The 25,527-nt window shown below is 38.0% G+C and overlaps 1 protein-coding gene across 3 annotated transcripts in view; it reads left to right on the forward strand.

Annotated features, from left to right (window-relative positions):
* KDM4C (lysine demethylase 4C) overlaps positions 1-25,527 on the forward strand; it is a gene marked incomplete at its 3' end in the record, with an annotated part of 280,296 nt that overhangs the window by 137,379 nt on the left and 117,390 nt on the right. For 2 of the 3 annotated variants that reach the window (XM_080636683.1, XM_080636681.1), the window contains 4 exons: positions 8,220-8,413; positions 11,096-11,352; positions 13,420-13,778; positions 16,069-16,180. In XM_080636683.1, coding sequence (XP_080492809.1) covers positions 8,220-8,413; positions 11,096-11,352; positions 13,420-13,778; positions 16,069-16,180 — 922 coding nt within the window. The remainder of the gene's footprint in view (positions 1-8,219; positions 8,414-11,095; positions 11,353-13,419; positions 13,779-16,068; positions 16,181-25,527) is intronic. The other variant, XM_080636682.1, reaches the window with a different exon arrangement.

Consider the following 25,527-nt stretch of genomic DNA (forward strand, 5'->3'; position numbering starts at 1 on the left):
GCCAAGGGATGGCTTGCTTTATTGAAGCTTGCATGGATGGCTAACTGGTATCAAAAGATTTCTGCAACACTGCCTACAAGTTGCCAGAAGGTCAGTGAGAAAATATATCACTGCCTGATCCTATAGCGAAGAACAGATACTGCTACTAGGGTTTATTAAATCCTCTCCTCCTAACAAACAGTACCTATCAAGCACTTCTTCTATAGATAGTCCACAGGAAGCAGTTCCAGTTGCAGCAGCTTCGAAAAGTTGTGTGTCAAAACACATTTTTTACACTGTTTGAACATGATTCATTTACAGTATTACATGAAGAGTGGAATATAGTTGGTCAAGTAGTCTGTTAAGTGTAGTTGAAGGTAAGCTGGTAAGAAGAATCTAAATTATTTAAAATGTCTCTTTCAATAAATACATCATTGCAACTGTACCATGAAGAAAGCTTTAATCATTATAAGCAGTTAGGAAGGTGAAAAATATCAGTGAAAAATAGCTTGACTAGATCATTTTTAGAGTATGCTTCTTGGATTGGGACTTAGGTAGTGTATAAAGAAGGTTACCAGCCTAATACTTGTCTCGCTCTGCTAATTTGTGTGTTTTTTATATGTTTTGTAAAAAATGCAGTCTCTCTTTACAAAGAAGATAACTTTTCATGGTTTGTCTTGACTGTTATTCTCACACATGCTGTTCCACAGGTGTATAGAAAAAGAGTTTATCTACGCTGCGCAGTTGTAATTAATTGCTTCTTTTTTCATGAAATGATTACGTAAAGAAAGGACAAAAATTTAGCCTAATGAAGTACTACTATTCTTCAATTTAATACTTTAGAAGAATTTTAACTGCAGTAGATTTCAGGTACAGTGAAAATCACATTTAATTAACAAAATCCAATACTGAGTGCCAGCTGTTTTGAGCTTAATGTTTTAAATATTTTAGCATTGTAGTATAACAACTGACGTTTAGGTTGAGAAGATATTTTTGTGGATGAAGGTATATTTTCACATCTTAAAAGGCATATAATCAGGTGGTATACTTCATTGAAGTAACAGAGAAAAGTGCAGATTACAAAGGCTTGACTCTGGATATACATCTCTGTGTCTACAACTGTAGTACTGAGAAATACTACTCCCCTTCTACTATTCAAATTATAAAATAAATCATCTAGTTGCTTTCTGTTGCACCAAAATATATTACCTACAGAGTGAGTATCTATGTTAATTTTAAAAATCTAGTGATTCTGTTTGGTGAAAGTGTTTAATATTAGAATCTCAGAAGAGTTAGGGTTGGAAAGGATGTTGAGATACAACCTTAGTTCCAACCCCCCTGCCACAGGCAGGGACACCTCACACTAAACCATGCCACCCAAAGCCTCATCCAATGTGGCCTTGAACACCGCCAACGATGGAGCATTCACAACCTCCCTGGGCAACCCATTCCAGTGCCTCACCACCCTCTCAGTAAAGAATTTCTTCCTTATATCCAATCTAAACTTCCCCTGTTTAAGTTTTAACCCATTACCCCTTGTCCTGTCACTACAGTCCCTGATGAATAGTCCATTCCCAGCATCCTTGTAGGCCCCCTTCAGATACTGGAAGGCTGCTATGAGGTCTCCACGCAGCCTTCTCTTCTCCAGGCTGAACAGCCCCAACTTTCTCAGCCTGTCTTCATATGGGAGGTGCTCCAGTCCCCCGATCATCCTCATGGCCCTCCTCTGGACTTGTTCCAACAGTTCCATGTCCTTGTTATGCTGAGGACGCCAGAACTGCACACAATACTCCAAGTGAGGTCTCACGAGAGCAGAGGGGCAGGATCACCTCCTTCGACCTGCTGGTCACACTCCTTTTGATGCAGCCCAGGATACAGTTGGCTTTCTGGGCTGCGAACGCACACTGAAGCCAGCTCATGTTCATTTTCTCATTGACCAACACCCCCAAGTCCTTCTCTGCAGGGCTGCTCTGAATCTCTTCTCTGCCCAACCTGTAGCTGTGCCTGGGATTGCTCTGACCCAGGTGTAGGACCTTGCACTTGGCATGGTTAAACTTCATAAGGTTGGCATCAGCCCACCTCACAAGTGTGTCAAGGTCCCTCTGGATGGCATTCCTTCCCTCCAGCGTGTCAGTTGAACCACACAGCTTGGTGTCATCGGCAAACTTGCTGAGGGCGCACTCAATCCCACTGTCCATGTCACCAACAAAGGTGTTGAACAAGACCGATCCCAACAGCGATCCTTGAGGGAATCCACTTGTTACTGGTCTCCAGCTGGACATTGAGCCATTGATCGCAACTCTTTGCGTGCAGCCATCCAGCCAGTTCTTTATCCACCGAGTGGTCCACCCATCAAATTGATGTCTCTCCAATTTAGAGACAAGGATGTCGTGTGGGACAGTGTCGAACGCTTTGCACAAGTCCAGGTAGATGACGTCAGCTGCTCTGCCCCTGTCCATCAGTTCTGTAGCCCCATCATGGAAGGCCACCAAATTGGTCAGGCAAGATTTCCCCTTTGTGAAGCCACGCTGGCTGTCACCAAGCACCTTGTTGTTTTTCATGTGCCTTAGCATGCCTTCCAGGAGAATCTGCTCCAAGATTTTGCCAGTCACAGAGGTGAGACTGACTGGTCTGTAATTCCCTGGGTCATCCATTTTCCCCTTCTTGAAAATGGGGGTTATATTTCCCTTTTTCCAGTCGTCGAGAACTTCACCTGATTCCCATGATTTTTCAAATATGATGGCCAGTGGCTTAGCAGCTTCATTCGCCAGCTCCTTCAGGACCTGCGGATGGATGTCGTCAGGTCCCATGGACTTGTGTATGTTTAGGTTTTTAAGATGGTCTCAAACCAGATCCTCTCCTACAGTGGGCCTAGGGTCTTCATTCTCACAGTCCCTGCATCTGCCTTCCAAGACTTGGGTGGTGCGGTCAGAGACTTTGCCAGTGAAGACTGAGGCAAAGAAGTCATTAAGAACCTCAGCCTTCTCCAAATCCAGGGTAGCCAGTTCTCCCGATATCTTCTGAAGGGGGCCTACATTCTCCCTAGTCTGTCTTTTACTTACTACATACCTATAGAATCCCTTCCTGTTGTCCTTAACATCCCTAGCCAAGTTTAATTCTAACTGGGCCTTAGCCTTCCTCACCTGGTCCCTAGCTTCCCAGACAACATCCCTGTATTCTTCTCAGGCCGCCTGTGCCTGCTTCCACCTTCTATAAGCCTCTTTTTTCCTCTGAAGTTTCCTGAACAGCTCCTTGTCCATCTAAGGAGGTCTCCTGGCCCTCCTGCTGCACTTCCTTCTAGTTGGGATGCAACACTCCTGAGCTTGGAGCAAGTGATCCTTGAGTATCAACGAACAGTCTTGGGTCCCTCTGCCCTCAAGGGCTGTATGCCATGTAACCTTACTGAGCAGGTTCCTGAAGAGGCCAAAGTCTGCTCTCTTGAAGTCCAGGGCAGTGAGCTTGCTGCACGCTCTTCTCACTGTCCCGAGAATCTCGAATTCAAGCATCTCATGATCGCTGCATCCAAGGGTGCCCTGGAGCGTCCCATTTCCAATGAGCCCCTCCCTGTTGGTGAGCACGAGGTCAAGCATGGCACCTCTCCTTGTCAGCTCCTCTATTACTTGCAGAAGGAAGTCGTCTTCCACACAATCGAGGAACCTCCTGGATTGCTTGTGCCGGGCCATACCTTCACTGCAACAGATGTCAGGGTGGTTGAAGTCCCCCATGAGAACAAGGGCCTGCGAGCATGAGGCTGTTCCTATCTGTCTGTAGAGTGCTTCATCCACAGATTTCTCCTGATCAGGCGGTCTGTAACAGATCCCCACAGTAATGTCCCCTATAGCTGTTCTCCCTTTAACCCTGACCCACAAACTCTCTGTCGACTGCTCACCCGTCCCCAGACAGAGTTCCATACTCTCCAGCCTATCCCTAACATAAATAGCAACTCCCCCTCCCTGCCTGCCGGGCCTGTCTTTTCTAAAGAGCCTGTAACCTTCCATTCCAACACTCGAGTCATAGGACCCATCCCACCATGTTTCTGTGATGCCTGCTATATCGTACCCCCATAGACGTGCACACGTCTCTAATTCCTCTTGTTTGCTACGGGCGTTTGCATAGAGGCATCTGAGCCGAGCTCCAATTAATGATGAAGTATTAAAAAGACCCTTAAGACATATACTTGATTCTTAATGGTATAAAATGTTTTTCAAGAGCTGTTCTTAGATACTAGTAGAAGTTGTAGTGGGTCAATGTGCTGCTGATTCAGACACGAATTCTGGAGTTACCCAAGTGAGAGCCATTGTGAGAAAAATGTCCCTATTTTAAAGTGTGCTTATGTATGTCTTACTCAGATATGCATAAGTCTAGAAACTTGTTGTATTCCTTTAGATTTTCCTGAGTCAGAGTCCAAAATGGGAAGAATTTAACACTGTTTTCTTGGGGGATTGGTTTTTCTTTTTTTTTTTTTGGTTTTTTTTTTTTTTTTTTTTTTGGTTTTTTTTTTTTTTTTTGTTTTTTGTTTTGTTTTGTTTTGTTTTTGTTGAGGGAGGATGTAGAACGAAATATTAGTTTTTTTTTTTTTTCATTCACAAATGTCAAGTATTTGAGAAAATTCGTTTTACTGAGTACATCTCTCCTAGGTAATTTTCTTATATTATAAATATATCTCACCATTTAGTTATATCAATTAGTTAAAATTACTGAAACATTTTTCTTCCAATTCATTGCTATAAAAGTTTGCAACTACTAATAAATGCTGTTTGAAGTGCTCAACTCCAAGCTGTATCTTTATGATAAGATAAATAGTATTAATAACAATAATAATACTATTAATAATGCTGACATTGATGATGGTGGTAGTAACAATTTAATAGTAAAAACTGTGAGAGAGTTGTTTCCTTAAGTATTCTGATTGTCTGCTAATCTTTGTTTGAAGAATATGTTTCAGACTAATAGAACTTCATATAGAAAATGATTCCATTGCAAAGGTGATGTTTATCTGTGGCACTATCAGTTGTATTTTACATGGTGATCCAACAGCTTCAATTTTGCATTTACTTTGGAGAATGTTAAAACAGCTTCCGAAATCATAGTGATCCGTGGAAGCATCACTGTATTTTAGTAGACGGTTGCATGTTCCCTTTGTATCTGTCCCTAGAGGCTTCTTCAACAGAATGACATTTAGTTTTGGTTTAGAGAGAATCTTTCATTCACTATTTTGTCTTGGGAGCAGAAAGCCATATAACTGTCAGCTACAAGTCAGTCAAATGGGAAATGAAGAAAAACTATTAAAATCCATTACCACCACCACCAAGAAGAACAAAAAATTCCTCCTAATTATTTAGTTATCAAAGCATCAAGTTTTTTGTGGTGTGGGTGCACGGAATTTTTGTTGTTGCGTTTTTTGGTTTTTTTGTTTGTTTGTTTTGCTTTCTATTCTCCTCATAGGGAATATGAGTAGAAATTGTTTTAAGAATATTGCTGCTGCTGTTTGACACGATACTTCCACATATTTCCACTCTTCAGTGCCTAGAAGCCTGCTCTGTATTTTCAGGCAAGCAGTGATACTGTTGAGTATGATGTTCCTCCATAACTTTTTACTCAGAAATGTATGTTTTAAAAAGTTTTAACACTTCTAAAGAATTCTATGATATTTTTAATGTCTGCTTGTTTTTAAAAATAATTTACAGTAGGTGCATTAAAATGTAGTGGAAACTGATCAAGGATTACTGAAAGACAGAAATTCTGTGCCTCATTCAGACATAATTTGAGTCTGTTCATGTATTGTTATCATCATTTGATCATAGAATGCATTTTATTTCTTGATGTCTTTTCTTCTTTGATCCTTCAAGGCTGACTCAAACAATTATTTTCTTCCAAACCACTAGAGGTCTCATTGTCTAACAGCAAAACCAGTAATCCTCTAAATCTTTGCGTTAACAACCATTTCTGTATGTAGCAGCATGGCTTGAATATGAAAGGATTTTGTGTGTAAGTGGAGAGAAAACTGCGTGCTGATTGTCTTTGTGCTACAAATTTAATTTTTAAAAGTTAAAAATATTACAGTGGGCCATCTGTGCGCCTTTCCAGTATACAGTAGTATCTTCATTGCTTTTCTATTACTATGTATTGTGAATGATCAGGAGCTCTCTGGGTGAGACACACTATTTAAATAAGGTTAAGTCTCTTACAGAATGTGTGCATACCTGCATACATGCATGTTGTTTGAAAACAAGGAAAATTCTGATCATGGTTTGGGTAATAACTACCATTGAGGGCAGCTGCATGAAATTACTATTTCTGTGTTGAATTTCTTTTCTTGTTTCCATTCCATCTCCCATTAGAGGGCAGTGTTGTGAGCATACAGCATGTTGATGTTGACATCTTGGAAGGAAAGTAACCATTTTAATGCATCTTGGATGCCTGCTTTTCATTATGTAGCTTGTGATTTTTCAAGAGGAAAAGGTTAGATTAGAAATGGAAGTAGCAGTTAAAGAAATTTGCATCCAGCGCATAGAAACTAGCTAGTAGAAAAGTTGTGTTCAGTCCCTTGTGTGTTTCACCTTTTCTATGATTAAACACTCTCCTGGCTTAAAAAGCAGTGATACACCTAGCTGTAGCAAACTTAGAAAGCCAGATCTTGCATTTGCAGGTTTTTTAATATATCTGTTTACTGAAGAAAAATACAGTCTCAGTTTTGCCCTTTAGCAGAGTCATTTAGCTGTAGCGCTAAAAGTTTGTCCATTAGAGACTATGTGTTTTAAACTGTATGTTTTTAAATTGTATGTTTGACTTTTAATTGGAATAATTACTGAATCATGTACTGGATTTACATGGCAAGGTTTGTAGTATAGGGTGGCTTCTGTGAGAAGGGGTCAGGAGCTTACTATATGTTGAACAGAACCAGTTCCAGCTGGTTCCAAAATGAACCTGCTGCTGCCCAAAGCTGAGTGTGTCAGTGGCGCTGGTGGCACCCCTGTGATAGAATGTTTGCGAAAGGGTGAAAAAACCTGTGCAGCAGCTGTGAGAAAGACAAGTAAGGGAAATGTGAATGAAACAGCCCTGCAGACACCGTAGTTGGAAGGAAGTTCAGCTTGGGGAAAATGGAATGTGAGGGATGCTGGGTTTAGGTTTGTTTTTCTTATTTCTCACTATCCTAATCTGTTATTAATTGGTAATAAATAGTTTTAATTTCCTCAAGCTGAGTCTGCAGTGGTAGTCGGTCAGAGATCTTCCTGTCCTTATCTCAACCCGTGTGCTTTTTCATTCTTATTTTTCCCCGATGAGGAGGGGGAATGAGAGAGCAGGTTTGTGGGCACCTGGCAGCCAGGCAGGGTTAAACCACCACAGCAGTTTGTGCTGTGGGCATGGTGATTTACTTATTGCAGTCTCCAAATATTAAATATTATGGAGCATTAGGTACAGTAACTTTAGTCTGAAAAATGTCTCTGTATCTACAGTATTCCAAGTGAAGACTGCATTTGCATGATCACCATGAAGAGTTTATTCAGATAAGCCTAAAATACTCCACACATATGCCTAATTTGTAAAGAAAAGCAATGTGGAAATTCTTTGGAGAACTAAAGTCAGGGACTAGATGAAGGTTGATTAAGAAAGGACTGCATGAGATTTTAGGGTCTGCATTGCACAGGTCAGATTACATGTTTATAACATACACTTCTAGACCTTAAATGTAACAATCCCCCTGCTTGTTTCTTCCTCTTTGTAGAAAAACCTGGGTAAAACTGTAACTTGATATATGCTTGTATGCATTTTCTTTTGATGAGTTAAAGTCTAGGACTGTAGGCCTGTAAAGACTTTTGGGCCAAGTGGATACTACATGAGTTAGTTTTAAAGATAAAATTGTGATGCCACTGATGATACGTGTAGTCTCTGGATTTAACAATGTATTCTGCCTAAAACTATCAAGAACAGCTAATAGAGCAAAAAGACTTGCTGTAATTTCTTTCTGGTCTTAACCTTTAGGAGTTAATCAAACAATGCAGTGTCTTGAAGTACCTTTGTGGAATCCTAGTGTGTATGCTTGGTGTGCATTTATTCAGATAGTATATTCTTTTGAAATATCCTTACCCCCAAAGGAGTGAGAAAGAGGGGAAAAAGGAACATTTTGATTAAAGTAGAGCTGGTTTTCACACGTGGGATTTTTATTTTGAACTTTCTTTACTGCAAACTGGAGCATATTCTGTTACTTGTCATTTACGTATTCCTGTCTTCTCTTGCAGTGCACTTGTAGGAGGGACATGGTGAAAATATCTATGGACATCTTTGTGAGGAAGTTTCAACCAGACAGATACCAGCTGTGGAAACAAGGCAAGGATATATACGCTATTGATCACACAAAACCAACTCCTGAGTCAACACCTGAAGTGAACACCTGGCTACAGAGAAGAAAGAAAATAAAGAAATTTGCCAAGAGGTATTTATATTTATCCTCCATTTAATTGTCTTCAGTATGATGTCAGTTTCCTTTTTGTTTCATTTTTGACGCTTTCGCTAATATTTTTTTTTAATTCTTTTTTGAAATTATTTTACCTAAACAAATTTTGTGTTTCTGTTTTCTATATTAACACAAACTTGGGAGAAGGAAGAGTGAATGTAAAAAATCAGTTCAACTTATATGTTATGTATATAGCTGAAGTTGATGAGTATGGGGAGCATCAAAATGCCTGCTAGTGTGGTATTTAGAATCTTTCTTTCGTAGAGATTATTCCATTAAAATTTTCAAGGTGTGGATGGTTGCCATTGTTTATAGTGACATCTGCAGCTGAAAGACAAGGAAGATGTCTCCTAAGAGTTGAGGAAAAAGTTAAATTGGAAAAGTTAATCACGAAGTTGTGATAGAATCCAAACAGTTGTGTGAAGTCTCTAGCAATAGTCTTAGCCCTCACTTCATCATCTCCAAGGAGGTAGCACTGCCTTTTTGTCACACACAGAGTGCTGCAGCCCAAACCTCTCTGTGTTTACCACAGGTCTATCACACATCATAATTTGTCATAAGGAAGGCCTAGATCTCAGTTGTTGGTGCTGACACCCCTAAGAAAATTAGGAGGAAAATGACAGATTGTCACTGAAGCTGTCAAATTGATGTCTTTAATACGTCAAATTTGACCTGTTGAAGCAGTTTCACAGCTGGATCTACTTTCTTGGTGTGCATCATGGTTTTTCTTTGCATTGTAGAAAATTTTTTTGTACACTAATGTTTTTCTGTCTTAAAAGGATCTTTATGTTTTGTTTTTTTTTTCTTCATTATTTAATGAAGTTTTATTTGCTTATTGTGGACTGCACTTTGCAGGGTTAAAGATAATACTGAATTTTTAAGACCTTTTTCCTCCTTCAAATAATCTTACAATATAGTTATGTTTAAAACTTGCTCTTAAGCTGAATTTCTTAATTTTCTTCGTCAGTTAATGTATGTATGATTTCTTGAGGAAAATGATAGGAAGGTCAAACCCGTAAAGGAGAGGATGAGCTGCCACTGTAGTGGAACATTAGAGTTGAGAAGTACAACACTATGTTTGTTCTGGATAAGAACAGTTTATGGGGTAGAATCAGTTCTTGAAGGCAACCAGTGAAGCAGCTGGAGAGCAAGTTTATTAGTATGCGGATAATATTAACCCAGGCAGAGAGAGAAGAATTCTGTTGTTTAGTTGAATGCTATTTTGCCTGTAGTATGTTTCACTGTATCCAATGTAAAGCATAACTGGTGCGTTCACACTTGAACTAGCAGAGATTATTTTGGTAGTCTCCTACAGCTAACCAGTTTTGACTAAAAGCAAAGACTTTATAATAATTGTGTTAAAGTTTTATCATATGAGCACATGATCTGATTTCTTGCACTTAGGTAAGCTAAAACACACAATTCCAATGCTTTTTAATTCTTGAGTTGGCTTTTGTTCAGGCACTATAGCTGTGTATTGAAAAGAGGGGATAAAATGCTTATTCATTTTCATTTCTAGTATGATGTGTCGATTGCAATTGTCATCATTTTGATTATGGGAATAATACAAGTTACAGTAGAGTGAAATACAAATACCATCCATGGAAATCTTCATGAATATAGTGACAGGGAAAGCTTAACTCTGACATTAACGGCTGAAATACTTTGCAACAATGAAACATCTTGGACTGCATGTAAACAGTAATAATACTTGCTGTTATATTACACTGTGAACTGGTGGGCATCTCAGGCAGATTTTCTGGAAATTACTGTTTTATAGAGGGTGTTGAAAGATACATATTGATCATCATAGGATAAAGTGTAAGGGGTAGCAAAATGTTTTTCTGGACATGTCTATAGTCTGAGATGCAAGACCTTTATAACCATTGTTTGCCTGCCTCTGTTGGGCTTTTATAACTAATGTGTTATGAGTTCTGAAATCTGATGTGTGATGAAGCACATAAAAATGACCTCCTGTGGCACATAGTTGAATTTGAAACTGTACTTACCTCCTGTTACTTTTATCCCAAGCACATGAATTACAAACCAGTTTCTGACAGAGGGTGCCATTTCTCTGGCTTTAACCTTTCTGTTCTACTCCTGAGTGTGCAAAAACATGCAGAAGCTTTAATTTCTGGGTTTTTTTACATGGCATTATGGAATGTATTGTTTGATATTGTAGCCATTCAAAATATTTAGTGATCAGAATTTTTCCTTAAAATGCATTTAAAATTTAAAGATCTTAGCAGGTCCTGTTTTATAATGATATTCAGACTAGTGTTTTATTAGCATTTGAGTTTGCAATGCAACCTGATTTTAGTGCAGCTGAGAATGTTTTGTCTTCATTACTTTTATAAGGAGTATTCTCTTTCTGGTTCAAAAGAATGATTCATTAAAAAGCTACTTTGGATGCTTGTTAAGTAGTAGTTACATGAGGTTATTTTACTTTTACAGTTTAATAACTTTGCTATAGCATGGTGATGAAAGATTGGAAGGTTAGATCCAATCAATTGTTAATCTATCACTTAGTAAATTGTAAACACTATCTCGACACAAAAAGATGAAAAATTTGTCAGTTTTTTACCACTTTAAGCAGGTGAAAGGGACATATATATTGGTAGACATTTTATCTTGTTCAAGACAGACATTCCACTCTGACAGCAATATCTCTTATAACAGCTTCCCTCACACCAAATCTCGATCTAAAAAGCTTAAAACTCCAGAGGACAAGAGAGTATCTGCTATGGTAGCTGGTGCGGAAATCACAGCAACTGAAGCAGCTAGTGATGGCTTCAAGGTCAGTGAAGAATCTGGGAAAAAAGTGAGACTTGTAAACACAGAAGTGCCTTCTAGGGGAGAAGACGACAGTAGTAGAATGCAGCTGGATCAACATTTGTTGGATAATGTCAAGGTTGCAGGTGAGATAAGGACTGATTATGTTTCATATGAAAGTTGTAGGCTGTTGATACTCTAATACCACAGATCAGTGGGTGATAAAGCATAGTATTATCCTAAGTAGCATACTGAAATGCTTATGTAGTTATGCAGAGAAGATTGATATTCAGTAAGAATGAAAAAATGCCAAAATTAATATTCTGAGCTGAGAGTAATATAACCTAAACTGTTAGTGAAGTGGTTTTTAAGGGGCAAAAATGATTTGGTTTCATAAATGATATTTCTTCGATAGACTGATAATGTTTAATAGCAAATTTTTTTTATAGAGAAATGATACAGAATGTCTTAACACACAGTAGAGAACATACATGCTGATAGTAAACTATGTGTGTTTACATGAAGAATGCTGCATATTAGAAGTTGTTTATACGTGCACAAAAATGCTCTATTTTGAGACTGCAGATTGCTTGTCACTTCCAGCTGTCTGACAATGCAAGTTATAAAGGCAAAGATGATCCTTTTTTTGCCACAAAACTATTTTATACTAACACACTTGGTCTGTTCTGGACTTTATTTCTTCTGTTTCACATTTCTGTGTAGTTCAGGTGCAGCTTCACATTGCTGTTCAGAAAGGCCAACTAAACAAAACTGTAAGTTTGTGACCAGTCCCATTTGGGTTTGTATGGATACTGAAAATTGACTTGCAAATTGCGTATAGACAGTATTTCCCAAATTGTGAATATTAATGATTATGTTAATGGTTATTTGGAAGTGGTAAACGCTAGGATTGATCCACATAAAGATAACAAAGTCAGTATTCCAGAATAGAGGCTTAGAAATTCCTGCATATAAATTAGTTGGTGCTCTGTCAAACCTTTTCCAGGTCTGTTCTAATGTTTTAAAAAAAAAAAAAAAAAAAAAAAATGTGGTTCTATTCCTTTACAGCCTTCCCTGACTTTTAGTAGAGGTTTTGCATGTTCATGACCTCTAGGAAACTAGTATTTAGTTAGCGTCCACTCTGGGTTTGTTGAGAAAGGAAGGAAAGCAGAGAAGAGTAGAGAGCTGTTCTCTTACCTTTGTGCTAATAAAGGGTGGTGCCTGGACCTTTTTAGATACAATGGTGGAAACTCCAGTACTCAGTCACATTTGATATGGTCATTTGTCCTGCATTGTCTCTAGCTAGTATGTCAGTTTTGCACAGTCAAGGCAGTACTCTTCGTAAGCAGAGATTAAGTTTTAGTTTTGGCTTTCTATTACTAAATTTTGTATTCATTTGACCCAAAAAAGAAATTTTTCAGAAAAACAAGTTCAAACAGCCGTTGTAAAAAAAGAATGAGAAGGGTCTTTTTCTTTAATGCTTTGGATGTGCTGCTGAATCAGAATACACTGGTGTGTGCCACTGAGATCTTCAGGAACATGTTTTTTGGGTGACCTGTCTAATTCACTGTTCTGTCTATTCCATACAAGCATCTGCATCTTCCATGCAAGCATTTTAAATTTTAATAGAGGAAAATCCACACAATTTCAGCCTTCAGCATCACTGAAATATAAAATTATGCTAATTACTTTTCATTATTACACCAATGCTGTTGTTTTCAAAATATTCTTGGTATGTATTTGAAATAGATCTTCCAAATTGTAAACCAATAGTATTTGTTTATTTTAATTTTTAAAACAGGCATAGTAGGTACAAATGCAGGGTATAAAGTTCAATATATATAAATGCAAGTATACAAACATTTTTCTAATTTTTTCCAACTAGTCAAAGTCATCGTGGGCTGTGAAGATAAACAATCTGCGTGAATATTGATAATTTTGAATGACATGAAGATCTATTGTAATTCAAATACAAAATACTGATTAAGTGATTAAAACTGTAGTTCACACACCAAACTCAAAAACATTCACAATTAATTTATTCTTTGATCAAACCTATACTCCACGTTTGTTTATGTCCTTTTACCGAATGATTTTCTGTATGGTTTCTAGATGAGGAACTGTTCTTTAAATTTGAGTAACTCAGATTGTTGTGAAAGAAAATACAGTAATAAAAGGGAGATTTATTAACAAATAATATTCTTCATCTGTAGGAAGCATCCATTCAGACTCATTTTCGAGACCTGTTCCTGTACTAGAGAAAACAAAAATGGAAGATGAGAACAGGACAGATTCCAGTCATCCTCTTGCATTTGAAGCTTCTGTCGCTTGCATGCCCACTTCAGATAGCTGTAGAGAAGAAGAGAGTTTGACATATCAGAATCAGTCTGTTTCACCCATACCATGCCGTAAGTCAGAGGGACAAGCTTCTGAAGCTGAAAACCCAGATAAAGAGGAAGATGTCTTGATAGAGGATGATGTCAGCGACCTAGAAAGCTGTGGAAGTACGTTGGAACATGGAGAAGTACCTGTTGTAAAGAACAATGAGCAAGATGGCGTGGAAACATCCAGTGTATGTGAAGCAAATTGCATCATTATAGTAATATATTCCTGATTTGATGAAATGTGAATGAACATTTTTCTAATGAGACCTGATATCCATATTAAAAAACTTAAGAATATGCATGATTTTATTTAGATGCTAATTTGAACATGTTTTGAAATGTTCAGGCAAGAGTGGGAATTTGGATCCAAAAGCAGAATGTTTCTGGAGCTTGCTTATTGACATATTTTCCCTCTGATTTTAGATACCTAGTAATTTCACTTTGTGAATCCAAGCTGTCAGCAGCTATTCTCAAGCTATTCCCATGTTCACTGCCTGCCAGTAGGACCAAGGCTATCAGCTTTAGTTATTGCTATTGACATGAAATTGGAAGTATTAGAGATGAGTATTGTATTTGTGTTTCAAAAAAAGGGCTGTTTTGACTGAGTCTTAGGGAGATTTAAGAGTATGCTCGTAAAATATCAGCAGAATAGGTTGATTCTGAGCCTTACTGTCCATGGACAGAACATGTCAATGTGGGAGCACATGGTAATTTATTTTTGGACTGATGCCCTTTTCAAATGAAGAAGTGGAGGAAGAAAATATGAGGAGCATCTCTGCATCAAGTTAGGTGGAAACAGAGTTTGCTTTCATTTTATAACATTATTTCACATTGTTTATGAGGTTTACAAAAACTTACGGACTTTCTTGTTTTAGTTGAAACTGTGTCCATAGTATTGATGTTGGAGAAAGTGAATCTTCAAGAATTCTCTCTTGCAGGATAATACAGATAGCATGATCTCAGGGTCTGAAACTTGCTATTTTTGGATTTTGTTAATGGCCTGAAACATGTAAAGGAAACACTTCGAAGATCCCTCTAATAAAAGGAATCTGGTTTGATTTTTTTTAATAGTAGTTTTAATAATGTTTTCTCATTGAGTCATCTACAAACTCACAGTCTTGTTTTATTCTTGCTGTTCTGCTGTGGAGGATTGGCGGCTTTGATTTTTGAAGCCAAAAAAAAAAAAAAAATTAAGCTGTGGTGATCACAGTAGCTTTCAGAGTTGTGAGTTCAGTGCCAGGTTGGCAGAGAGTGGTCAGGAAATCCACTTGCAGATTGTCAGACTTAGTGGGAAATGCATTTTAGAAGCCAAAGTAAAATCTTGCTGACCCTTTCACAGACCTGAACAGTGCACTACTGATTTTTTTTGTGATGTTGTGAGTTTTAATAATCTTGGCTCCAGCCTTTCCACTGTAGTAGAAAGGAGCACTATGAGCATCTCAGTGTTTTAATCACCATGTATTAGAGATTATATTTATCTCTTTCTGTGCCTTTCAGCCATCTATATATGAGTTTTCAGATCTTCTCCAGTATAATTGCATTCCTTCTTTCTCTTTTAAGAAGAAATGTGTTGTACATATGCTATTAAAAAGTCTGATCTTCCTTCCCCTTTTACTTACTTGGTAACTTTCTAGATCCTAAACCTGTCCTGTGCTTTAACTGCATTCTTCCTACCTCTGCTTATCACAGTAAATATGTTGTTTCATAGTTTTCTTCCCATTTTATAGTAGCAGTTTTCAACCCTCAAATTAGTCTAGGGGAATGTGTGTAACCTGCTAGGTTAGATTTAGGGTGTTGAGGAGCAGAATGCTGTGGTCTATAGGGATCGTATGAGACTGTCCTTCCCATCCTTCTGCTAGTGTGCCATTCCTCAGCTCCTGAACCTTCAGATACCATCAGCAGTTGGTTTACATCATTATTCCCCCACTGGCACTCAAGTCTGGAGTTTTGAAAGCTGCACTTCAGAGCTGTAGCATTGGCTTTAGTTTTTGAACCTTGTGTAACTTCAAGCTGAATGTACACTACAGTGCTTGAGTGAAGGAATTTCCTTGTATTGCAAATAAACATGGTAGTTGCATTCAGTGCTCTTAATTTCGGGTCTCAACTCGAGGTAATTTTTGTACTTCAGAAATTTTGTACTTTTTTTTAGAAATGAAGTCAATGGGTTTCTGCCTCATTTTCCCAGTCGCAGTTAGTGGTTCTATTGTGCTTCTGTTCTTCCTCTTAAACATCACCTGAGCAAACCAGTATATATGCTGTGTAATTTGGGAAGGGCTGCAGTAAGTTACATGTCAAGCTATTTGTGTTTGACAAGGATTGTCCTTTTTAAGTGAAACTGAATATTCTGAATTAGAGACAAATATTTTATTGGTATGTTAAGTAGTATTTACAGAATTGACATGTCTACAGAAGAATATTTTCATCAAAATTTACTTTGCAGAATTACATGCTAAATTAGTTGTGTTTTTAACTTTTCAGTCAGTGGAAATTGAAAGAATGAAAATATCTAAGAGTTGGCGTCATCCACTAAATAAACCCCCAACTAGATCTCCAATGACTTTGGTTAAACAGCAAGCAACTATTGATGAAGGTGAGTGTACTATTTTAATACATTTTTTGGATGAACTTTTTTCTGTATTATGTATATAGGTGTCCTGGTTTCAGCTGAGATAGAGTTAATTTTCTTCCTAGTAGCTGGTACAGTGCTGTGTTTTGGCTTTAGTCTGAGAATAGCGTTGATAACACACTGATGTTCGTTTTCCCTGGTTCTCCCCCACACACTATGGGAGGAAGTGAGTGAGCAGCTCTGTGGTACTTAGTTAACCAGCTGGGATTAAACCACAACTATAGGCATTTGCAATAACAACCAAAATGAAATAATTTCTTTCTCTACAAGAAATATATCGGTGAGGCCTCTGAATCCACAGAAAGGTCATGCAGTTTTTGCTTGTTTCCATGCAAATCCTTCTAAAAACACTGGATCTGCCACTGCAAAAGACTGAACAATAGCACGTCATTTAAAATTACTATATTCACCAATCAGACGTTCCTTATTAGAACTCATAACAGTTGTGTTTAAGTTTTTAATTTTGTAAACATAGACAAAAGTGACATTAAGAAACCTTTGAATATGAGTCTTACGTGTAAGCCATAGTTCCCTATACTGCAGTAAAGCTATCTTTTACTTGTCTGTTTTTTGATACACGCTGGATATTTGGGAGTGTTCTCATTCAAGAGACTTCTGGGTATCATCAAAAGTTTATCGAGAGTCTTCACATATGTCTTTATTTCCAGGCTTTTGCTTAGTTTTATGTGGAAAGAATGAATATCTCTCTCCCTGTAGTTTTGGTAAATCAATTTTAGTCAATTGATTTAAAATAAAAATAAAGCAGGTTTACAAGAAGTGAATAGTGTGAAAGACTTTTAAAGTAAATACCATGTTTTCACAAGCCTAAAAAGAGGTGGAAAAACATAGTTCTGTTTTCAGACATAATGAAAACAATCTTCATGTATTAGAAAACAACAAAAGATCTTTCTGTTTCCGTAGCTGAACAATTATTGAGAACATTCTTAGGGCAGTCTTCTGCTTAATTTTATATGAACAAAGCAACCAAAAGCAGGCCTTCGTAGGAATGTGTAAGACTGGGCTTCTGATGTGCCATTTAGGTACTTTTAAGTAATCTAAAAAAAGAAAAAAAAAATCTTAATGCTGAGTAGTGACCAAGAAATTACATTGTTTAATTTAATTGAATAAGTAGGAAGTGTAATGTTAGGCCATAATTTTTAGCACGTTTGCCCAAATCTTCAGTATAGATTGCAGGCAGATGTTATTGTATGCTATACGGTATCTTCACTAGGAATTAAGAAAAAGAAGCACTCCCATAAATAATGATGATAAATGACAGTGATCTATAGAACAGAGTTCTGTACCAAATAAGTAAATAATTTTACAGACATGAAATTTGGTTCTTTTTAACTAGATATCTTTTTAACTAGTGATCAAAACAGTTAAAACTCAACTTCTCAGCTCTTTTTGCAAGCTTCCTTGAGTGCTTTGACTTTAGAGAGCTGCTGTGTTGTGCAGATGGCTACAAAAGCTAAGAAATTTACACAAGATAGGGATTTGCTTCTCTGAAGTAAGTAGAAAAAGTAAACATGCTTTACCCAGCAATCACATATACAGCCAGCCAAGTTGATGAATAAAGCTACTTTATCAAACATGGCTTGTGAAGCTTATCGAGCTATGCATCAAAACTATCCATCAAGATGGAAAACAAACACATTCCTTTTTCATATTGTGTTACCGTTTTAGTTCTGCAACACACAGACTTTCCAGGTACTATTCTTCAGAATCTCTTCAGTTTGCAAAACTGGAGACTGGTCCTCACACTCCCGTAAACACTGATACTCAGTGTAGCATAGTGCAGAATGGAGCTGATACCATGTCTGTGACTACAGCTCTGATTCTAGCATTGCTGTATGCTTTAGTGTTTACCTACACTTTGTACCTACGTTTTGCTTGCATCTCTTATTTTGTGCTTTAAGGGTAGGAGTCTTGATGGACTTCCTGATTTTTGCGCCTTCAGTTATACCTTTAGTCAACAGTAGCTATTGCTTACAGTTACAGACAGACTTTCTTGATTTCAGAGAGAGGCAGCATGCCTGTTAATAGATTCTTCTTCATGTAACTAAGGAATATTATGTTTTCATTTAGCAAGAATTTAGGTATTGTTAAGCTCAGTGCTGTAATTTTAGCTTCTTCTTCAGTAGTACATCCCTTTCTTGTTCCTAGACTGAAGTCATTGACTTGGGTCTTCCATCTCACTAGTTTGGGAAAGCCATGCTCTCTTTTTTATCTGAGTGGCAGTTTTGCCAGGCATGATACTTCAGTTAGCTATTAAGCATCTTTCTGAAAATTAGACACAGCTTAGGCCCATGATCTTTATCATAAATGGGTATGGATACCTTGAGGGCTAGACAGAGCGTATTTGAGAAAGTGTTCTGGTAATTTACACGAAAAAGATGATATTAACAGTAAGATTCATCTAGTAAAGTAATTAAAGATTTAAATATGTGGTAGGTTGCAGTTAAATTGCTATTTTTTAATTAGAGATTATATTCCTTATGCTTGCTGATCGTTTTTCAATGTTACAGTTAAAACAGAGTGTAAAATGTCTAATGCATGGATTTAAGCATGGATGTGTATGATATAATTTGGCTAGATGATGATGTGATAACACTGGTTTGTTAATATTAAGGATTCTGCTCTTTGTCTGCTGTCTTGTCTGGTAGTTTGTCAGCTTTTCAGTGTCTTAATTTTACATGAAAGTAGCAGCATCCCAACAAGAAGTCATATACCTTCCAGTCTTTCCTCCTTATGTGATGATTCTCCTTCTGGTAGATAGGGGTGTATTTTTTGTAAGAAAAGAAGATGTTGCCTTAGAATCATTTCAAGCAGCTATTAAGCACCTATCTACTTGTTGATTGAAGTAATTAGCAGCTTTCTTGGACATGGCAGTAATTGGTATTTCCTGGCTGCAACTGGAATTTTATTTTATTTTCATGCAACTTTTTCTCATTGCGATCTAATTTATCAGCATGTGTTTGTGACAACATCAGAAGAGAAACAATAGATTTTGGGTGAGCAGAATGTTTACATCCAAGACAGAGATTGAAGAACTGCTGAGGGAGACTGGCAAACTGATGCCTTATTAGCTTTCCTGGCACATGCTGGTGTACGTGTTAAAGGTCTGTGGCTAGATGAATGCCACTCAAAGGGGATTATTCTGACCATGTTCAGGAATGTTTGTTGTCAGTTATCAGGGGAGTAATCAGTATCAAATGTAATAATGACTATGTTCTTCATGAAGATGCTTCATCTATATTCTGGAGTTACCAGAAATGCAATTCAGCATGCATACTTACCCAGTGTTTTGTTGTCTGTGTTTTTTGAACAAAAATAATGCTGGTAATGTCTATGATACTATAGTTCCTTTGTAATTTTTTGAGTTCATCTATCACCCTTACAAGAAGGATTTGTGTATTGATACATTACTTTATATTTTAGTTTATTTGGGTCTGGTAAAATCATAAATGTAAACAAAATGGAGGAAGAAGAAGATACAGGCTAGTGCTATTACGAAAATCTAAGAAATCAGGGCTTTATAGTTCATGTACAAATCATGTCACTTCCCACAATCTGCAGCCATTTCTAATACAGGTAATTTATATTCAAATTAATGTATTTGATCTCCTTCAAATACTAAGGTTCTATTAGGAAGTTTCTGTGAATAGAGGTGATTGGAGTCTGTTATTAGTATGAAGGCAGCATTCTTTGACACTGTCAGCCATTTCAGAATCCTAATTTGGCAACTAGAATACTATCGTATTTGACAGCATACTTAAATCTTAGCAGAGAATTTCTGGATTTCCTATTAATACAGAGTTCTTTGCAGAAATTAATTTCCTTTTCATTGGATCTCTTGGACATTGACTTTTGTGTTTTCCTTTTGTCACTGCATGTACTCTTTTATGTGTATGTTTCTACATGATCTGAATGTTTCTCTTACAGAAAAATGATTGGGTTAATTGTTTCTTTGTGGTCTGTTGGTGCTTTTTTGTTTTGTTTTGGGTTTGTTGGGGGTTTTTTTCTGCACTCTCCCCGAAACCTTTCCCTATATATGTCTGATTTCTGAGGCTTCCTTATTTATGACTGTTTTTGTGGAATTAATGTCTAAAGGACTGAACAATGAGAAATGCTGGGGGCTGGGGAATCAATCCCAGAAATTATAGCTTGGGCTGCCGGTTTAGAAAAATAAGTGTGGCAGTACAGTGTGACTGTATGTCACACTCAAAATACTAATAATTTTTATGTAATGAACCTTGGTGTATGCTCAATGTGGTATATTAGCTTGTGGTAATATTATTCTTTTGTATTTAATGCAGTTATATTTCTGCTCACTTAAGCAATAAAAAAAGCAAATTCAGCAGAAAGAGCAAGCATACTGACTTTGGATGCACATTGGTTGGTCCCAGGGATTTCTTTCCAGCAATATTTGGGCATGCAACATTAGAAACTGTTTTTAGATTCAAGCTGACTAAAATTTCCCATGGCCCTAAATGATATAATAATAGGGTACAGATTGAATTCAGTATGAGTTTCTTTGTATGTAGTTTTTAGTGTTTTAAATATGATTCAGAAGTTCAAAGTCATTTTGTCTTTGTTACTTTGTAAGAAAAGGAAACAGAGAAAACTATTGTGAGTGGAAAATGTGGTTTATATAAGAGTTTGATTAGTGAAAATTGTTACTTCTACAGCTGTAGTTTTCCTTCTGCTATGACAAAGCACACTTAGTATCCTGTGAGATGTGCTTGATCTGATACGAGTAGTCGAGCCATATAAGGCATTTTTGGTAATGTCGTAGAATCACAGAATAGAGTAGTTAGGGCTGGAAAGGACTGATCTTATTCCAACCCCCCGGCACTGGGAGGGACACCTTCCACTAGACCAGGTTGTTCTAAGCTCCGTCCAACCTGGCCTTGAACACTGCCAGGGATGGGGCAGTCACAACTTCTCTGGGCAACCTGTGCCAGTGCCTCACCACCCTCATAGCGAAGAATTTCTTCCTCATAGCCAATCTAAATCTCTTCTCTTTCAGCTTAAAGCCATTCCCCCTTGTCCTGTCACTACATGCCCTTGTAAAAAGTCCATCTACAGCTTTCTTGTTAGCCCGTTTAGGTATTGGAAAGAGAAAAAAGAGAGAAAAAAAAAAAAAAAAAAGGCATGCTGAAATAGGGGAAAATGATTATTTTGATTCAGGGCTTAGAATGCCAGATTTTTCTTGAAGATTCTTACGTATTTAAGGAAGAAATGTTAAATGTTTTTTCCTGGTGTTACTTAGGAGGTAGAGAAAAAATTGTTAACCAATTGATAGAAACATTTATTTTTGCCATATTAGTATTATAATTTGCAGTATTGCTTTCACTCCCTACTGTATTGATCTGTTTTTTGAGCGGAGTTTTACTTCTGTAAGAATAATTTGCTCTCATGTAAGCGTGAGTTAGTCAAGTACAGAATTGGCTTTTTTTATGCTTCACCATCTAGCATTTGGATAGACCAGTACTATCTGCTACTTGCAGCAGTATCACTATGCTAGAAAAATGTTTTCTCTGCTTTCCTCTGGTACCTACATTGCTTCTGATTTCTTTAAATTGAATTTTCAAGATTTGATTACCATAATTAATAAAAGGCACTTATATAGTATGTGGTATCCTGAAGACTCAAAAAACTCCTATAAAATTGTGGTAGAATCTTTAGTAGGTATTTAAGAAAAGAAGTTTTTGAAAGATCAAATATTAACTTTATCTGAATGTCCAGTACTCTTTGTCAGCCTTGTGGGCTAGCAGCTGATCTGCAGAAATGGCAAAACCTGACAACTTTGATTATCACTGGTGGCTTTGGTCCCCTGACATCTTTCATGACCAGTGCTTAACTGCCTTAGAGTGGACACCTACAGATGTTAGGATCTAAGAGTAGCCATTATTTTTAATCAAGAAGGCAATACAGACCAGTTCCTCTAACATTTATGCCTTATTTGCTGGACATTGATCATTAAGACTCGTTGTCCTCTAGCTGAACCTTGCACTTCTAATTGCTCAGCTTTTTTAGCTTATAATATTTTACCTCTTAAGGGAGTGCATATAACTGCAGTCTTAGATGCAAAGGCATGTATAATTTTTCATTATTAAGCATGCCAAAATGAAAATGTATTTCTGACTGCATTGGTACAGCTTCTCGATAACCTTCCCAAGGGTAGCTATGGAGCCAGTAGGCAAACTGGATATGATGTTTGCCAGTAAGACAGATGTCTCTTCTGTAACATTATCTTCTACAGTTGAACTTCCATTCCTATAATAATGGTCTAAACAGAAACGCAGAAAATGTATGACTTGCTTTTAACAAGGATTAGTTCCCTGAAGTACTCGTGCAGAGGATTGCCCAATAAATTACCCTAGTTCCAGGACACCGTAGTACTTTTTTTTTTTTTTTTTTTTAATTAAAAAAAAAAGTCTAGCCCATAAAGTTGTCATTGCTCTCATCAAAATCTGAAGCTCTTGTGCAAATTATCAGTATTGGAAGTGACTTGATTTTATTGCCAGTGGGGTTTTGCTAAATGCTATTTCTAGGTTGAGAAGTGTATTATATATTTTTTTTTAAATGTACAAAATATTTACACTTAAGAAATAGATCCTTGAGGGAGTTTGTATGCAATTGTTGTCTAGTATATGGAGTGTTTATGGGACATTTGTTTTAGTGGTCTGTGCAGGAACTGTAGCCTGAAGCTATTAATTTATAATTCCAATTCGGGCATTGATTTGTCATGTGAATTTGGACCTGTGATTGGGTTTTTTGTTTTGCATCTTCCATGCTTTATTTATGAAGATAAGTCGCTATTAGGGGCCTCCGTTTCAGTGAAGAGCTTCAGCACAATCTTAACTGTAAGCATTCAAGTAACCTGATTCCTCAAAATTCTACTTGTGTTTTGCCCAGACATCTAACCTGACATTGACGTAGGTTAGATTTGTGCTGCCTAAGAGATAAAAAATAACGACAAAATATGTTTTCTGTATGTGGTACTGCTTCTTGTCTTGTCAACACAATAGTCCTGTAAAATTTGTTTTACAGATGATGTAAATGTAAACCAAATCTCTGTGCCATGAGTCGTTAGAGCTTTCTCAAAGTTGGTTAGTTTATCAGCAGCATAGTAATGTAAATTAAATACATTTTAGTTATTTTGCCATTTGTTAGATGAAAGAGCTGTGGTCCGGTACAGCCCTTTTAAATATTCCACATATGGAAAATTCACTGCATAATATAAAATTCACTTATTTGAAATCACTTGATGTTACATGGGACTTTGATTGAGCAGAGTGATAACAGCGTGCACTCAAATTGCAGTACAAGTGCAAACTATGTTTTGAAGACTAACAGTTGTGATATATAATTCAGTCATAATCGTAGAATGATAGAATGGTTTGGATTGGAAGGGACCTTAAAGATGATCTAGTTCCACCACCCACTGCCATGAGTAGGGACACCTTCCACTAGATGAGGTTGCTCAGAGCCCTCTCCAACCTGGTGTTTTCCAGGCTGAACAAGCCCAACTCTCTCAACCTGTCTCCATAGCAGAGGTGCTTCAGCCCTCTGATCATCTTTTTGGCCTCTTCTAGATTTGCTTAAGCAGGTTGACATACCTCTTGTGTTGGGGACCCCAGAGGTGGATGCAGTACTGCAGGTGGTGTCTTAGAAGAGCAGAGTCCCTTGACCTGCTGGCCACTCTTCTTTTGGTGCAGCCCAGCATACAGTTTGATTTCTAGGCTGCATCTGCACACCCTGTCGGCTCATGTTGAGCTTCTCTGCAACCAGCACCCCCCTGGCTTTCTCAGGGCTGCCATCACCCCATTCTGCACCCAACCTGTAGCTGTGCCTGGGATTGCCCCAACCTAGGTGCAGGACCTTGCACTTTGTCTCGTTGAATTTCATGAGGTTGGCATTGGCCCACCTCTCACGAGGTCCCTCTGGATGGCATCCCTTCCCTCCAGTATGTTGCCACATGACACAGCTTGGTGTCATTGGCAAACTTGCTGAGGGCGCACTCAATCCCACTGTCCATGTCGCTGACAAAGATGTTAAACAAGACCATTCCCAATACGCCGACCCCTGAGAAATGCCACTTGTCCCGAGTTTCCACTTAGACATTGAGCCATTGACCATAACTGACTGAGTGCAACTATCCAGCCAATTCCTTATCCACTGAGTGCTTGGGCTTAAACCACGACAGTGGTCCATCTGTCAAATCCGTGTCTCTCCAGTATAGAGACAAGGATGCCATGTGGGACAGTCAAATGTCTTGCACAAGTCCAGGTAGGTGACATCAGTCACTCTTCCTTTATCCACCAGCGCTGTGGCCCATAGAAGGGTCCCATTTGGTGACCCATCATAGAAGGCCACCAAATTTGTCAGACACTTTTTACCCATAGTGAAGCCATGTTGGCATTCACCAATCACCCTCTTGTTGTCCATGTGCCTTAGCATAGTTTCCATTAGGATCTGCTCCATGATCTTGCCAGGCACCGAGGTGAGACTAACTGGCCTGTAGTTCCCTGGGTTTTCTTTTTTTCTTTTTCCCCTTTTTAAAATGGTTATATTTCCCCTTTTCCAGTCAGCAGGAGCTTCACCTAACAGCTGTGACTTCTTAAATATGATGATTAAGTGCTTGGTAAGTTCATCTGCTAGTTCAAGCAGGACCTGCAGATGCATCTTGTCAGGCCTTGTACACCTTCATGTTCCTTACATGATCTTGAACATGATCTTCTGCAGCAGGTGGTTCTTCATTCTCTCTGTCCCTGGCGTTGCATTCTGCTTCTTGGGCGGTGTGGCTGGAGCTCTTGCTGGTAAAGACCTAGTGAAAACATTGTTGAGTACCTCAGTCTTTTTCATGTCCTGGATAACTAGGTCTCCTATTTCCTTCCAGAGGGGGCCCACATTTTCCAGGCTACACATCCTTGCTTCTGCTCTCTGTAGCCTCCGTTTTATGCTGGAATTTGTCCAGAATCTCCTTGTTCATCCATGCAGGCTACTGGTGTTCTTGCTCAACTTCCTCTTTGTTGGGATACATGGCTGATCCTTAAATATTAACCAGCTTTCTTGGGTCACTCTTCCCTCCGGGGCTTTATCCCATGGCATTCCACCAAGCAGATTCCTCAAAAGGCCAGAGTTCGCTCTACTGAAGTCCAGAGCAGCAAACTTACTGCACACCCTCCTCACTGCCCTGGATCTCATCTCAAACTCCACCATTTCAAATACAAATATGGATTTCATTACTGGTGTTTAATAATATGCTCACTGTCACAATGCTGGATGTTTCCAGCCTCTGG

The sequence above is a fragment of the Psittacula echo genome, assembly GCF_963264785.1.
Source record: "Psittacula echo genome assembly, chromosome: Z".
NCBI lineage: Eukaryota > Metazoa > Chordata > Aves > Psittaciformes > Psittacidae > Psittacula > Psittacula echo.